General features: G+C 49.4%; 2 protein-coding genes and 1 long non-coding RNA gene across 4 annotated transcripts in view; all 3 read left to right on the top strand.

The window, feature by feature from the left end:
* The window catches only part of LOC140065412 (uncharacterized), a 40,200-nt gene extending 29,296 nt beyond the window's left edge, over nucleotides 1-10,904 (top strand). Inside the window, exons 3-5 of the mRNA XM_072113032.1 lie at nucleotides 9,798-9,888; nucleotides 10,103-10,521; nucleotides 10,732-10,904. Of these exons, the coding sequence (XP_071969133.1) occupies nucleotides 9,798-9,888; nucleotides 10,103-10,521; nucleotides 10,732-10,830 (609 nt within the window). The 3' untranslated portion in view covers nucleotides 10,831-10,904. The remainder of the gene's footprint in view (nucleotides 1-9,797; nucleotides 9,889-10,102; nucleotides 10,522-10,731) is intronic.
* LOC140065448 (uncharacterized) lies at nucleotides 1,154-2,221 on the top strand. The gene is made up of 3 exons (XR_011847914.1): nucleotides 1,154-1,250; nucleotides 1,827-1,941; nucleotides 2,023-2,221. It is a non-coding gene; the product is annotated as an uncharacterized lncRNA (long non-coding RNA).
* Nucleotides 10,905-11,044: 140 nt separating the features above from the next.
* The window catches only part of LOC140065388 (uncharacterized), a 55,214-nt gene continuing 49,817 nt past the window's right edge, over nucleotides 11,045-16,441 (top strand). The window contains exon 1 of one of the 2 annotated variants that reach the window (XM_072112990.1): nucleotides 11,045-11,971. In XM_072112990.1, the coding sequence (XP_071969091.1) occupies nucleotides 11,071-11,971 (901 nt within the window). In that variant the 5' untranslated portion in view covers nucleotides 11,045-11,070. The remainder of the gene's footprint in view (nucleotides 11,972-16,441) is intronic. The other variant, XM_072112988.1, reaches the window with a different exon arrangement.

The following is a 16,441-nucleotide window of genomic DNA, read 5'->3' as shown; positions in this document are numbered from 1 at the left end:
AATCAGGGGGTGTGGCCGTAAAAAACCCGATGGATTCGGAAAAACCGCTGCATTTTTAAAAAAAAGTGTCGCTTGACACGCGCTTACCTGCACCCAGCATTGGACGTTGAAGTTCAGTGAACTCCGACGGACTTCAGCACAGCAGCTACAGGTGGTGGACATCGGGCACACTACCTTATTGAATCCCGTCCGGACCCGAATCCTCCGCAGAGAACGCGCCACTGGATCGCGAATGGACCGGGTAAGTAAATCTGCCCCAGGAAGTTTTCTCTTCTCACCATAAAGTTCAAAGACCTGGCGGGAAGTGATGGGAGCTGCCAGTTTAAATCAGAACCCGGAAGTGGCCAGCGCCTATCAGCGGTGCGCTGGCCCTTTAAATCTTTGAGTGCCAGCGCACGCACTCTAGGTACGCGCTTCTGGCCTAGCCGGGATGGGAGTAAGAGCATGTAGAGGTGAGTGCAGGCCGGGGGGAGCCACGCCACGGAGAGGGGCACAGGTGTGATCACGGGGGCACCCATGACAGACAGCAGAAGCATTGCAGTGGGAGGTCAAACACCATGATAAAGTGTTCTCAATGACCCATCTTAGGTGTTGAAACAGGTCTTCTCCACGTCGCCCCCTTTATGTGTATGAGAGATTTGTTCTTGACAGACATTTTGTGCAAGCCATGAAATAAAGACAATAAGGGAGACGTCTGTCATGTACACAAGAACATGTTTGCTCCTGCAGGTAAAGTAGAGAAGGTAAAAAAAACTGTATATAAATATCTTCCATTTCATGTAATGATTCTCCCACGTGTTGTCAGTAATTTGCTTATTGTATAAATAGAAGGGGCGCGCTGGGGTTTTTGTGTTCGGTAAAGGAACAGACACTTTCATTTCATATTTAGTCAATAGTTCTATTGGTGTCCGTTATTACACCACGTGGAGCTTCCTTCAGTCTAATCGCTAGTCGGAACTTCTCCACACATGAGGAGCAGGGATAGTCCCGGCTCTAGTAACATGTCCTGGAGCCTGACCCCTCCCACACATGTGACTAATCACATGACTATGACATCATCACAGGTCCTATAGCTTCTCCACCCGAAGACGGACTCCTCCCTTACATAGGGATGATCACATGACTATGACATCATCACAGGTCCTATAGCTTCTCCACCCCCAAAGCCAGACTCCTCCCACACATAGGGACGCCATCACAGATCCTTTCCCCCTCTCATATATATCTGGAGCACAGCTTTGCAGGCGGAGGTACGTGTGTAGTCACCGGTGTTGTCAGGATTACCAGGGCACATTCATCAGTGACCCCTCACTTCTATCTATCTGGTAAAATGATTACAGTAATTGTATAACTGTACGTTATTATGATAAGATACAATACTATAGAACCTTATGGTTTTGTACATAGTGTTGTGGCAGTTGTTACACACAGGACAGACGTAATGTTACAGTTACATACATACACTACGAGAGGCGCATTCTTACATGTTACTACTTCCTTAGGTACAAACAAACGTTTACAGGACAGTGCAGGTCAACGAGACCACATTACATGACATAAGGTGAAACAATTACAGTACAAAATACAATAGTGACAGTAACAAATAGACACAATCTCGACAGATAAGGGTTACTACAGAAGGGGTGCCGGTGTGGCTCTAACAGTGATTGGGGTAAATCAGTGGTGTCCTGCAGCTGCTATTGGTTTGGCAGAAGAGACATTGCCGTAGCTTTACTTTTGTCAAGTACCGGCACTTAAGCTGAGCCATGGTATAGAGATCCTCCTGATTTGTGATAAGGCTCTGGTTCTGATTATTTTCATTTCAGAAAAATTTCCTCACTGGCCCGTCAATGATGGACAGAGTCAAAATGTCAGATAGAATAATAAACTTCACCCTCAAGGACGTCATGATGGAGGACCACCAGCCCCTCACATCAGCAGGTAATAGACAGGACTAAATCCACACGTCCTTTCATTATCTGTATGGAAAGAAGGAATTCAGTCTCTGGATGTTTCCTACAGGTAGATCCATCACCGGAGAGATGTCCCAGTCCTCTTCTTCTACCACAGGATTGTTCAGAGGAGAAATATGTCCCACAGGATCATCAGGTAGATGGAGATGAGACTTCATGACATATTCTCTGATCTGTGGAAAATTATTTTAATCATAAACTTATGTATATTGTAAAACCTATGAAATCTTAAAATTGATTTACTTTAAAATGCCATCCCCATAAATAGTCTCTGTGTCATATAACGTACCCTATATACTCGTGTATAAGCTGAGTTTTTAAGCACAAAAAATGTCTTGGCTTATACATGAATCAATTAAAAAATAAACGCACATACTCGCCTTCCGGCTTGGCTCCCCACGGCTTCTCTTCTCTCTGCTGTAACAGCCGGCAGAGATGCGACCACTCTGCCGGCCGGCACACACTATGTATCACTGCTGAATACTTCATAGTGTGCGCCGACGGGCAGAGGGCATGGCTGCAGCTCTGCCGGCTGTTACAGCAGAGAGAAGAAAGAGGAGGAGCTGCAATGACGGGAGGATCGGGGAGCCGTGGCAAGCATCAGGGACCACCGGAGGGTGAGTTTTTTTTATAAGTTTATTTTTTTATGTGCTGGGCAGACTGGGGGCTGTCTAGCTATATAGCACAGAGTGCTGTCTGGCTATATAGCACAGAGGGCTGTCTGGCTAAATGCCACAGAGGGCTGTCTGGCTAAATGCCACAGAGGGCTGTCTGGCTAAATGCCACAGAGGGCTGTCTGGCTAAATGCCACAGAGGGCTGTCTGGCTAAATGCCACAGAGGGCTGTCTGGCTAAATGCCACAGAGGGCTGTCTGGCTAAATGCCACAGAGGGCTGTCTGGCTAAATGCCACAGAGGGCTGTCTGGCTAAATGCCACAGAGGGCTGTCTGGCTAAATGCCACAGAGGGCTGTCTGGCTAAATGCCACAGAGGGCTGCCTGGCTAAATGCCACAGAGGGCTGCCTGGCTAAATGCCACAGAGGGCTGCCTGGCTAAATGCCACAGAGGGCTGCCTGGCTAAATGCCACAGAGGGCTGCCTGGCTAAATGCCACAGAGGGCTGCCTGGCTAAATGCCACAGAGGGCTGCCTGGCTAAATGCCACAGAGGGCTGCCTGGCTAAATGCCACAGAGGGCTGCCTGGCTAAATGCCACAGAGGGCTGCCTGGCTAAATGCCACAGAGGGCTGCCTGGCTAAATGCCACAGAGGGCTGCCTGGCTAAATGCCACAGAGGGCTGCCTGGCTAAATGCCACAGAGGGCTGCCTGGCTAAATGCCACAGAGGGCTGCCTGGCTAAATGCCACAGAGGGCTGCCTGGCTAAATGCCACAGAGGGCTGCCTGGCTAAATGCCACAGAGGGCTGCCTGGCTAAATGCCACAGAGGGCTGCCTGGCTAAATGCCACAGAGGGCTGCCTGGCTAAATGCCACAGAGGGCTGCCTGGCTAAATGCCACAGAGGGCTGCCTGGCTAAATGCCACAGAGGGCTGCCTGGCTAAATGCCACAGAGGGCTGCCTGGCTAAATGCCACAGAGGGCTGCCTGGCTAAATGCCACAGAGGGCTGCCTGGCTAAATGCCACAGAGGGCTGCCTGGCTAAATGCCACAGAGGGCTGCCTGGCTAAATGCCACAGAGGGCTGCCTGGCTAAATGCCACAGAGGGCTGCCTGGCTAAATGCCACAGAGGGCTGCCTGGCTAAATGCCACAGAGGGCTGCCTGGCTAAATGCCACAGAGGGCTGCCTGGCTAAATGCCACAGAGGGCTGCCTGGCTAAATGCCACAGAGGGCTGCCTGGCTAAATGCCACAGAGGGCTGCCTGGCTAAATGCCACAGAGGGCTGCCTGGCTAAATGCCACAGAGGGCTGCCTGGCTAAATGCCACAGAGGGCTGCCTGGCTAAATGCCACAGAGGGCTGCCTGGCTAAATGCCACAGAGGGCTGCCTGGCTAAATGCCACAGAGGGCTGCCTGGCTAAATGCCACAGAGGGCTGCCTGGCTAAATGCCACAGAGGGCTGCCTGGCTAAATGCCACAGAGGGCTGCCTGGCTAAATGCCACAGAGGGCTGCCTGGCTAAATGCCACAGAGGGCTGCCTGGCTAAATGCCACAGAGGGCTGCCTGGCTAAATGCCACAGAGGGCTGCCTGGCTAAATGCCACAGAGGGCTGCCTGGCTAAATGCCACAGAGGGCTGCCTGGCTAAATGCCACAGAGGGCTGCCTGGCTAAATGCCACAGAGGGCTGCCTGGCTAAATGCCACAGAGGGCTGCCTGGCTAAATGCCACAGAGGGCTGCCTGGCTAAATGCCACAGAGGGCTGCCTGGCTAAATGCCACAGAGGGCTGCCTGGCTAAATGCCACAGAGGGCTGCCTGGCTAAATGCCACAGAGGGCTGCCTGGCTAAATGCCACAGAGGGCTGCCTGGCTAAATGCCACAGAGGGCTGCCTGGCTAAATGCCACAGAGGGCTGCCTGGCTAAATGCCACAGAGGGCTGCCTGGCTAAATGCCACAGAGGGCTGCCTGGCTAAATGCCACAGAGGGCTGCCTGGCTAAATGCCACAGAGGGCTGCCTGGCTAAATGCCACAGAGGGCTGTCTGGCTAAATGCCACAGAGGGCTGTCTGGCTAAATGCCACAGAGGGCTGCCTGGCTAAATGCCACAGAGGGCTGCCTGGCTAAATGCCACAGAGGGCTGCCTGGCTAAATGCCACAGAGGGCTGCCTGGCTAAATGCCACAGAGGGCTGCCTGGCTAAATGCCACAGAGGGCTGCCTGGCTAAATGCCACAGAGGGCTGCCTGGCTAAATGCCACAGAGGGCTGCCTGGCTAAATGCCACAGAGGGCTGCCTGGCTAAATGCCACAGAGGGCTGCCTGGCTAAATGCCACAGAGGGCTGCCTGGCTAAATGCCACAGAGGGCTGCCTGGCTAAATGCCACAGAGGGCTGCCTGGCTAAATGCCACAGAGGGCTGCCTGGCTAAATGCCACAGAGGGCTGCCTGGCTAAATGCCACAGAGGGCTGCCTGGCTAAATGCCACAGAGGGCTGCCTGGCTAAATGCCACAGAGGGCTGCCTGGCTAAATGCCACAGAGGGCTGCCTGGCTAAATGCCACAGAGGGCTGCCTGGCTAAATGCCACAGAGGGCTGCCTGGCTAAATGCCACAGAGGGCTGCCTGGCTAAATGCCACAGAGGGCTGCCTGGCTAAATGCCACAGAGGGCTGTCTGGCTATATACTACAGGAGCCAGCGATATACTACAGGGGCTGGCGGGCTATATGCTACAGGGGCTGGCGGGCTATATGCTACAAGGGCTGGCGGGCTATATGCTACAAGGGCTGGCAGGCTATATACTACAGGAGCTGTCTATATACTACAGGGGCTAGCTATATACTACAGGGGGCAAGCAGAATATATATTACATATACTACCTGGCCAGCCGGGTGTGGGCCGACGCTGGGCATTATTGTCCTCGCACCGGCTGCCCCGATACATCCAGAGGCTTCTGCTGGAGTAGTTGTCAGGCACAAGGTGAGGACAGGCTGCACAGGATCGGAGTTGGGGATGTAGCAGAAGATAAAGACCGGTCGGCAAAGAATCGAAGTCAGGAACGTAGCAGGAGGTCACAACGGATAAAACACAAATAGTCAGGGAACGCTTTCTCAATGGCATAAGGGCACAAAGATCCTGTGGGGCATGAGGCAAGAGGTTGGCTATATATAGATTGTCAGGTGGCCAGCGCCAATTAGTGGTGCGCTGGCCCTTTAAATTTTAGACGCCTGGCACATGCGCGCCCTAAGAGGAGGGGACTTGCGCGCTGGAGCGAGGATACCGCCACTGGAGCGCGGCGGGGTTAATGAACCTGCTGCTGGTGTGAGAGGGCACCTGGAGGCATGTGGGTGCTTCTGCGACCTGGGACATGGGACGCAGGAGGATCCGTGATGTCCCCCCTCCCTCCTTCGGCCTCGCCCTCTTCGTGGTCTGAAGAAACCTCTGCAGAAGGGCATGGTCCAGGATGTTGTCCTCAGGCTCCCAAGACCTCTCCTATGGACCGAGACCCTTCCAGACGTCGAGAAAGACTTCATATCCAGGACCTCTTTTACCTCATATACATTGGTGGCATCAGCCTCAGGAGCAGAAGAAGGTACCTGTTGGGAGAAGCGGTCCAGGATGACTGGCTTCCGGAGAGAGAAGTGGAAGGAGTTCGGGATGCGCATGGTGGGTGGGAGGAAGGAGCAGCTTATAGGCCACATGATTGATGCGCTTCAGCACCTCTAATGGACCCAAGTTTATAGCTAGGAATCTTCAGCCGGACATATCTGTAGGAGAGCCACACTTTATCATCTGGAGAAAAAACTCGTGGAAGTCTGAGTTTTGGTGCAGGCGGACGCCCGAATTAGAAATTGACGGGTCTTCTACCAACTCTTCTATGGCAGGAACATCAGCAGACACGGTGGGAGGAAGAGGTGGGCATGGATATCGTCCATAACCTACAAAGAAAGGAGTGGCACTGGCAGACTCAGAGTCCAGAGAGTTGTAGGGGAATTCTGCCCATGGCAGCAGAGTGGACCAGTCGTCCTGTTAGGTGGAGATAGCAGCAGCAGCCCGGGGTCTGATTAACCCTCTCAACTTGCCCATTGGACTGTGGAGGGTACGCAGAGGAGAAGTCCAGCATACGCACAGGGATTGCCAGAAATGGGAAACAAACTGGACCCCATGGTCTGAAACAATGTGCAGGGGAAGTCCATGAAGCCGGAAGATATGGAAGAAGGAACAGGCTAGCAAGACGAGGAGACGAAGGTAGACCAGGTAGAGGAATAAAGTGGGACACCTTAGAAAACTGATCTCTTACCACCCAAATGATTGTATTACTGGAAGAAGATGGGAGATCCATAATAAAGTCCATGGCTATGTGAGTCCACGGACAACTGGGTATCGCCAACAGCAGGAGCAGACCTGCTGGCTTGAGAAGTGACAGATTGTTAGGGGCACACAATGTGCAGGAACTCACAAAATCTCGAACGTCCTTGACCAGATCTTGCCACCAGTTGAAAAGAGATATGAGAGCGCCAGATCTCTTCACAACAGGGTGCACAGCCACACTAGAGCAATGTCCCCAAGTTAATATCCTCCTCTGTAGAGCGGATCGGACATAGGTCTTGCCAGGAGGAAGCTGCCCTACGTCCACAGGAGCAAAAACAAACAACATTCAGGAGGAACAACATGTCTAGGAACGGGTTCTCCCCCCATTACGTCAGTGGCACGGGAGAGGGCATCGGCCTTAACATTCTTCTCTGCAGGATGGAAATGTATCAAAAAATTGAAACGGGAGAAGAAGAAGGACCAGCGAGCCTGGATTGAGACACTAAGCAGTCTGGAGGTACAGGAGTTTTTGTGATCAGTATAGATACTGACTGGATGAAGAGCTCCTTCCCGAAGATAATGCCACTCTTCCAAAGCAAGTTTTATGGCCAGAAGCTCCCGATCACCAATAAAGTAGTTCCTCTCTGCAGGTCTTAGAGAAGAAGCCGCATGTAAGGGTTCGACTTTTGGGCCCTTTCTGGGTGAGAACAGCTCCAGCACCAACTGAGGAGGCGCCAACCTTGAGCAGGAACTGTTTCTCAGTATCTGGTTGAGAACAGCAGCAGAGGCAAAGGCAGAGTTAAGCTTGGAGAAAGCTTCTTCAGCCGCCGGAGGCCACAGCTTAGGATTGGCGTTTCCCTTTGTCAGTGCCACAATGGGAGACACGAGGAAAGAGAAATGCAAAATGAACTGCCGATAGTAATTAGCGAAGCCCAGGAATCTCTGGATAGCACAAAGTCCTACTGGGCACGGCCACTGAAGTACCGCAGATAACTTGATAGGATCCATCTGAAGTCCTTTGTCAGAGATGAGGTAACCGAGGAATAGAAGACTCTTCTGATGAAACTGACACTTTTCGAGTTTGGCCCTTAGGCGCCTAAGAACTTGTCGTACCTGAATCTGATGGGACTCGGGGTCTGCAGAGAACACCAGGATATCGTTCAGGTAGACCACAACACGGTATATAGCAAATCTCTGAAAATGTTGTTGATGAACTCCTAGAATACAGCTGAGTCCAAACGGCATGACGAGATACTCAAAGTGCCCATTTGGAGTATTGAAGGGAGTCTTTCACTCATCGCCTTCGCAGATATGGATGAGGTTATACGTCACATGTTGATCTAGTTTGGTAAAGACCTTGGCTCGAAAAGTTCTGTGATCAAAAGCAATGGGTAGCGACTCTCCACTGTAATTTTGTTAAGGCCACAATAGTCTTTGCATGGACGGAGTGAGCCATCCTTTTTGGCCACAAAAAAGAACCTGCATCGGCAGGTCCTCTTTCAACAATGCGGTCTCAGCAGAAGATGCCCGGGCTGGTTCCTCAAAGACGTCCCGGAATTCCGTGAGGAACGCGGTGATGTTTGCAATGACCGGGTCGTTCCTTTCCCAGAGGGGGGTGGCCCATGCCAGAGCTTTCCCGGAGAGTAGACTGACCACAAATGCCACTTTAAACCTCTATGTGGGGAACTGCGGAGGCTTTAGCTCAATGTTCAGTGAGCACTGGGTGAAGCCCCTGCACTACTTGGCGTCTCTGTCATATTTGGACTGCATGGGGTTCAGTAGAAGGCAGAGTAGCTGCTGTAACAGATGGTGCCATAGGAACAGGATGCTGCTGGGTGATCAGGAACTGCTGCATGATGTCAGTGAGATGGGAAAGTTGCTTGTCCTGCACAGCAATCTGCTGGGACTGCTGAGCCACGATGGTGGTGAGGTCAACCAGTTCTGGCAGGGGAACCTTGGTGGGATCCATGGCCGGATCTTACTGTCAGGGTCGGGGTAGTAGACCCTGTGAGCAATGTCACTAGCCGACACCTGGAAGTAGAATCTAAGTGACTCCTGGTTTCCACCAGAACCCGCCACAAAGCGGGTTATACTTGCTGCAGCTGGATACCATTAGGTCACCTCACAGGCGCAACTTGCTAGCGGTGGCAGCCAAGGCGAGGTATGGAATCAACATTTGTTGTCAGGTGGAAGGTCAGGACAGGAAGCACAGGTTCGGAGTCAGGAAGGTGTGGAAAGTCGAGAGGCAGCAAAGAATCAATATCAGGAACATAGCAGGAGTTTACAACGGGTACTGCACAGAAGTCAGGGAATGCTTTCTCAATGGTAAAAGGGTACAAAGATGCGGCGGAGCATAAGGGAAGAGGTTGCCTATTTATAGATCAGATGGTGCACAGGCCCTTTAAATTTCAGACGGCCTGCACGTGAGCTGTAGGAGGCGGGTGCGCACGCTGCAGTGAGAAGACCATCGCTGGAGCACGGCGAGGTAAGTGAACCTGCTGCTGGTGTGAGGGGGCACAGGGAGGCACTTTGGTGCACCTGCAACCTGGGACATGGGTCGCAGGAGCCCCCGTAACATTCTCTTTGCGCTCCAAATGAGGAGTTTTCTTTATTCTTAGTTTTTGTTTTGTTTTGAATTAAAACCTGTATGAAAAAAAGGCTTGGTTTTATGCACAACCAGTTAGGGAGGGCAAACTGCTATAGTAAGTTTTGGATGTTTCCCTTTATAGATCTGGTGGAGCAATCCCTAGTAAAATTCTTAGGCCTCTCAAGACATTTAGTAAAAGGTTATACAGGGTCAAATATTCATCTGCCCTGAGTGGAGGACAGATTTTATAGTGTCCAAGTTGGGGGTTAAAAAGAACCTTCTCCATCGTCTGGTGACTTTTCCAACTTTTCACCCTTTTTTTGTATCAGGATGAAGATGTGAAGAATATTACTGCTCCAGAGACATATGTGAGGGGCGATGAGCGATGTAAGGTGGAGATTCCTACAGGTAACTGCCCAGGTGAGTAGTAACCACTAGATAAAGCAGAGACGAGTGATAACACAGAACATGGAGACATAGACTAAGAAAAGCTGGAAGGTGGGAGCTATGAGGGTCAGGAATACTGCTCACCAGGACCTCGGAGGAAGAGGCTGAGATGTTACATCAGAAATAATACTGAACCTTTTGATTCGCTGGAAAGAGTTTTCTCACAGCCAATGTTCATTTTTTGCAGATGACTGTACCAAGAGCTCAGAGGAACATATGATATCAGAATCTGAAGCAGAGGAACCTTATATGACAGAAGATGCATCCGAAGAGCAGGACAACATCCCCGATGAATCCTCAGACCTTCACAGGACCAATCCATCGCCTGATCCTATTAAATTGGATCTATCTACAGAATCATCAGGAACTGCAAAGAACATTATCATAAGTCATACAGAGGAACTGCTTTTTATATGTTCAGAATGTGGGAAAAGTTATACAGGAAAAATAAATCTTTTAAGACCTCAAAGAATTCACACGGGGGAGAAGCCATTTTCATGTTCAGAATGTGGAGAAAAAAATCAGTTTCAGAAATCATATCTTGCTAGACATCAGAGCATTCACACAGGGGAGAAGCCGTATTCATGTTCTGGGCAAACTGCTACAGTAAGTTTTGGATGTTTCCCTTTATAGATCTGGTGGAGCAATCCCTAGTAAAATTCTTAGGCCTCTCAAGACATTTAGTAAAGGGGTACACAGGGTCACAGATTCATCTGCCCTGAGTACAGATTTTATAGTGTCCAAGTTGGGGGCTAAAAAGAACCTTCTTCATTGTCTGGTGACTTTTCCAATTTTTCACCCTTTTTCTTGTATCAGGGTGAAGATGTGAAGAATATTCCTGCCCCAGAGACATATGTGAGGGGCGATGAGCGATGTAAGGAGGAGATTCCTACAGGTAACTGCCCAGGTGAGTAGTAACCACTAGATAAAGCAGAGACGAGTGATAACACAATACAGAACATGGAGACATAGACTAAGAAAAGCTGGAAGGTGGGAGCTATGAGGGTCAGGAATACTGCTCACCAGGGCCTCGGAGGAGGAGACTGAGATGTTACATCAGTAATAATACAGAACCTTATGGTAAGCAGGAAAGAGTTTTCTCACAGCCAATGTTCATTTTTTGCAGATGACTGTACCAAGAGCTCAGAGGAACATATGATATCAGAATCTGAAGCAGAGGAACCTTATATGCCTGATCCTATTAAATTGGTTCCATCTACAGAATCATCAGGAACTGCAAAGAACATTATGATAAGCCATACAGGGAAACTGCTATTTATATGTTCAGAATGTGGGAAAAGTTTTACCCTAAAATCGAATCTTAGTAAACATCAGAGAATTCACACGGGGGAGAAGCGATTTTCATGTTCAGAATGTGGAAAAGGTTTTTACCACAAATCACATCTTGCTAGCCATCAGATCATTCACACCGGGGAGAAGCCGTATTCATGTTCAGAATGTGGGAAAGGTTTTACTCAAAATAATGAGCTCCTTATTCATCAAATGAACCACACAGGAGAGAAGCCATTTTCATGTTCACAATGTGGAAAAGGTTTTAGGCTGAAATCACATCTTAACAAACATCTGAGAATTCACACAGGGGAAAAGCCATTTTCATGTTCAGAATGTGGGAAATGTTTTCTACACTTCGGAAATCTTGTTAGACATCAGAGAATTCACACAGGGGAAAAGCCATTTTCATGTACACAATGTGGGAAATGTTTTCCAACCATGAGAAATCTTGTTAGACATCAGAGAATTCACACAGGGGAGAAGCCGTATTCATGTTCAGAATGTGGAAAATGTTTCTCCTACAGTGAAACTCTTGTTGTACATCAGAGAACTCACACGGGAGAGAAACCATTTTCATGTTCAGAATGTGGAAAATGTTTTTCCTGCATTAAAAATCTTGTTTTACATCAGAGAAGTCACACAGGGGATAAGCCATTTTCATGTACAGAATGTGGGAAATGTTTTGCCCAGAAATCCGCTCTTGTTAGACATCTGAGAAGTCACACAGGGGAGAAGCCATTTTCATGTTTAGATTGCGGAAAATGTTTTTCTCGGAAACCGGATTTTGTGAACCATCAAGCGCGCGTCCACAGTGGTAAAGCAGAATTCACGTTATAAATCCGGGGGAAATGTTTTGGCAACAGATCGCAGATGTTTTAGCCTTAGATTGTGTGACGTACTTAGAGGAACATGTTAAAAAACTGATGATTCCAAGTCATATCTATATTTAATTTTAAGATCTAAGAATTTGTTACTAGTTACCAAACATTTACTTAGAAAATATAATTGTCGCTGCCCCATCTTTAATTAAATTATAATCATGAAACAGACAGCTTGGACTCTCTTTATAGTAGCTGAAGAAATCAGAAATAACTTTTCCACATTTCCTGCTGAGGCATCTCAGGATTGATAGCAGTGCTAAAGTGACACTACATGGAGCACAGGCTGCCAAAAATGCAGTTTTTCCTGTAGTCTGAGGATGATAGAATAAAGAGAAGTTCAACTTGAAATCTAACAGCTTAAAGAGCGCTATTAGCTGGAACAGCCTTCCCCTTTCCCTTTTTGGCAGGATAGCGGCGGTAAAAATGACTATCCTGCCTAAGCTGCTTTATCTTTTCGAGACGTTACCAGTATCGGTGTCACTGGGCGCTATTACACTTTATATGGGTGGAGAAGAGACACAGGATCTCTAGGACTGTTTTGATCTCTCACAGATCCAAGGGGGGTTTATCGGTGCCGGATATAACCAGGTATTACTGGGCAACACACTGGTGCCGTATTCCGGCATGGTCCACCCTGTTGGCATTTCCTAAATGGATGGAGATAGAAAAATTGTGGTTGGCCCCTTTCACCCTAACTCCTATCTCTATCCTAAATAGGCACCCGCGTTACCCAGCTCTCAGCTAGGCCCTATTTCATTCACGATAAAATTATGTTTGAACAGGTTTCCACTGGTATCTCAGTGTTCTCCTGTGCAGTCTTTCTTACACACTACCTCTATGCAGCAAGCAGGAATTGGGCAGGAAATCGAACCCTGGCATGAGAAGGGATTATTCCGGTTTGCAGACATTGTAGACTACCGAGATAGGAAGATCTTGCCCTTTGACGCCTTACAGGAAAAATTTCACCTCCCGCCCTCGGCCAATCTCTATTACATACGCATTAGACACTTACTGCAATCTTTGGATAGTACCAAGACAGTCTCAGTACTGCTACCCACACCTCCGGCCTTATATCAGATATCTACATGATACTATTGCACCCGAACTCAGATGAACCTATGGCACACCCATACATGGCCAAGTGGGAGGACATAGTGGGGGGACCTCTATCACAAGAAACATGGCAACTGATTTGGTGAGGGCGGCTAAAACCTCCTTATGAACCAGTACAAGCTAATGTCGCAATGGTATCATACTCCATCCTTGTTTCATAAATTATTCCCAGACATGCGGACAATTGCTGGCGATGTGGCTCAGTTGGGGGGGCTCTTCAACACATCTTCTGGACATGTCCATTCATACAGCCTTTTTGGCAGGAGGTGGAGACTCTCCTCCAGGCGGTGGTAGCGGTGGATATTCCACTCTCTCCTTTATTTTACCTGTTGAATGTCTCCCCTCAGCCCATGGCCAAGACAGCTAATAAACTGAGTTTACACATACTCACGGCTGCGAGGTGTTTGATAGCACAATTCTGGAAAAGGCACGCCCCTTCCCTCTCAAATGGACCAACTCTCCAGGGTAAGGGAAACTCGTATTATGGAATCCCAGGCTGCCTCCCTGAATAATCGCATTTCATTGTTTGATAAAACATGTGAACAATGGGATCGCTTCTGGGAAGAAGAGCGGCGGGAGAGTGATATGGATACCCCCTTTTCTTTCTACCAAAATGTTATTTGTTGTTATTGTTAAGTATGAATGGCTTCCCTCTGCCTGATTTGGGCCTGTTGGGTATAATTTTAATGGCTTCTTCTGTATAGCTTTAATATTATGGGAACAGTATACTGTTAGGCTTTGGTTTGAAGCCTCTTGTTATCCCAAAGGAAAGTGCAATTTTTAATATTCCATGGGACAAACTCTGTCTTACTCTCGTATTATTATTGAAAATCTTAAATGCATAAAATGTACTTGATAATTCTTGTTATGTCTTTTGTGAAAAATTATAATAAAAATACAATCATAAAGGCCGTGCTATTAGGCCGTCATAGAGAACTTATCATCTGCCACCTAAGCACTAGAACTTTTGGATTATATTAGCAGATCAGTAATAAAGTCCAGAGAAACAAGTTTTTTATTTCGACCCCGAAGTAGAATTTTCTGGCTTTTGGTCCTAGAGTCCTAGAGGCGCGCGCGCCAGCTTCAAAAGATTTTGTGACATTCCTGAGTATTCCTGCGTTCCAGTATGTTTCTGTGTCCGTGTTCTTGTGTTACCAGAGTCCCTCCGTGATTCTGTGTTACCAGAGTTCCTTCGTGTTGCTGAGCTCCTGATTTTCTGTGTCCCGTGTGCCATTGGCAGATTGGACATGACCTTGCATCTCTGCCGCCTGCCCTGACCTTGTGCCTGGACCCGACCACGAGACTGTCTTCCGTTAAGGTACCTCGACCTCGGCTGCCACCGCGGGCTGGTCACATCTGTGGAACGACATGATGGTACCCTGCCTCAGCAAGGCCATCTTGCTTTGTGGCGGGCTCTGGTGAAGACCAGGTGCCACTTAGATTCCGGTCCCAGGTGTCGGCTAGTACCACCTCCCGCGGTGATCCAGAGGATCCACTCATCCCGAATCCTGACAGTAAGATCCGGCCATTGATCCTGCTGAGGTTCCACTTTCCGGTCAGCCCGATCTTTTCACCATCGTGGTCCAGCAATCCCGGCAGATTGCCGCTCAACGCAAACAGCTGGGACAGGTCACCGCCATGCTGCAACAGCTGCTAGCCGCTCAACATCAGCAACAGGTTCCTGAGATTGCTCCCGCAGCTGCTGCTACCCCAGCCTGTCTTCCTGCAGCTGAACCTAGGCTACGGATGTCTATGCCCAACAAGTATGATGGAGATCCCAGGCTGTGCAAGGATTTTGTAACCCAGTGCTCCCTGCACATAGAACTCATGCCACCTCAATTTGTCACAGAGCGATCCAAGGTGGCATTCATCGCCAGTCTCCTCTCCGGGAAAGCCCTGGCCTGGGCTACCGCTCTTTGAGACAGAGACGACCCGGTCACGGCTACTCTCACGACATTTCTGGTGGAGCTCAGGTCCATGTTTAAAGAACCTGCACGAGCCTCCTCGGCTGAGACTGCGCTGTCGAATCTGCCCCAGGGGAACTCTTCCATGGGAGATTATGCTGTCCAGTTCTATACCCTGGCCTTGGAACTCTCCAGGAACAAAACAACCCTGTCCTCTCACGTTACGGACGCTCTGCCTGCTCGTGATCTGCTGTCTACCCTGAGTGGTCTCATCACCCTGGCCACCAGGATTGACGTGCGGTTTAGGGGGCGTGCCGAAGAGTTATGCCTGAAGCAACCCCAAGCCCGCCCACGACGCCTTCCCCACCTGGCTCCTGCTTTCCAAAGGCCGCTCCAGCCTCTAGTCGTCCCATCTGCAGAGGAGCCTATGGAGGTGGACAGAGCCAGACTCTCTTCCCAGGGGCATATCAGAAGACGTGAAAGGAAACTTCCTTGGGTCTTGCGCTATCCATCCCCAGCGTCTGGGAAACTCCAGCACCTAGGGTTCTTGGGAGAAGTGTCCCTAGGTGTAAGCAAAGCTTCTGCACACCTCATGATTCCAGTGCTTCTCAGCATTGGCACCGGTACTCAGTTCCAGTTATCTGTCTTCTTGAACTCCGGTTCTGCAGGGAACTTCCTGGATGCCGCTCTGGTCTCCCGGCATCACATCCCTGTGGTTTGCCTTGAGAAGCCCTTGGTCATCTCCTCTGTCAGTGGCCAAATCATCTCTGACCCGGTCTAGTACTGCACCAAGCCTTTGTCCTTGCAGGTCGGTGTGCTGCACAAGGAGACACTGTCTTTTTATTTGCTAATAACGGGGGGAGATCCTTCAGTGGGGTCCTGATTGCCAGTTTTGCTGTGTGGAGATACCTCATCCAGTGCCAGTCTTGGTTTCTTCTGTGACTCTCAAGCCCCTGGAGGGTCTTCCCGCCTGCTATAAGGACTTTTTGACGTATTCTCGAAGAAGCAGGCCGAGAAGTTGCCACCTCACCGCCCCTATGACTGTCCTGTGGATCTGCTGCCGGATATGTCCCCATCCACGGGCCGTGTGTACCCACTCTCAGTACCAGAAACCGCAGCCATGTTGGACTATATCAAAGAAAAACTGAAGAGGGGATTCAGACGCAAGTCCTCTTCTCTGGCTGGTGCAGACTTTTTCTTTGTGACCAAAAAAGGACGGGTCACTCCGTCCATGCATTGACTACCGTGGTCTTAACGGGTCACAATTAAGAACCGCTATCCATTGCCGTTGATCACAGAGCTGTTTGACCGTTTTCGTGGAGCCAAGATCTTCTC

The sequence above is a fragment of the Engystomops pustulosus genome, chromosome 6 (genome assembly GCF_040894005.1).
Source record: "Engystomops pustulosus chromosome 6, aEngPut4.maternal, whole genome shotgun sequence".
Taxonomy (NCBI): domain Eukaryota; kingdom Metazoa; phylum Chordata; class Amphibia; order Anura; family Leptodactylidae; genus Engystomops; species Engystomops pustulosus.
The sequence above is the reverse complement of the archived record's forward strand: the minus strand, read 5'-3'. Positions and strand labels throughout refer to the sequence as shown.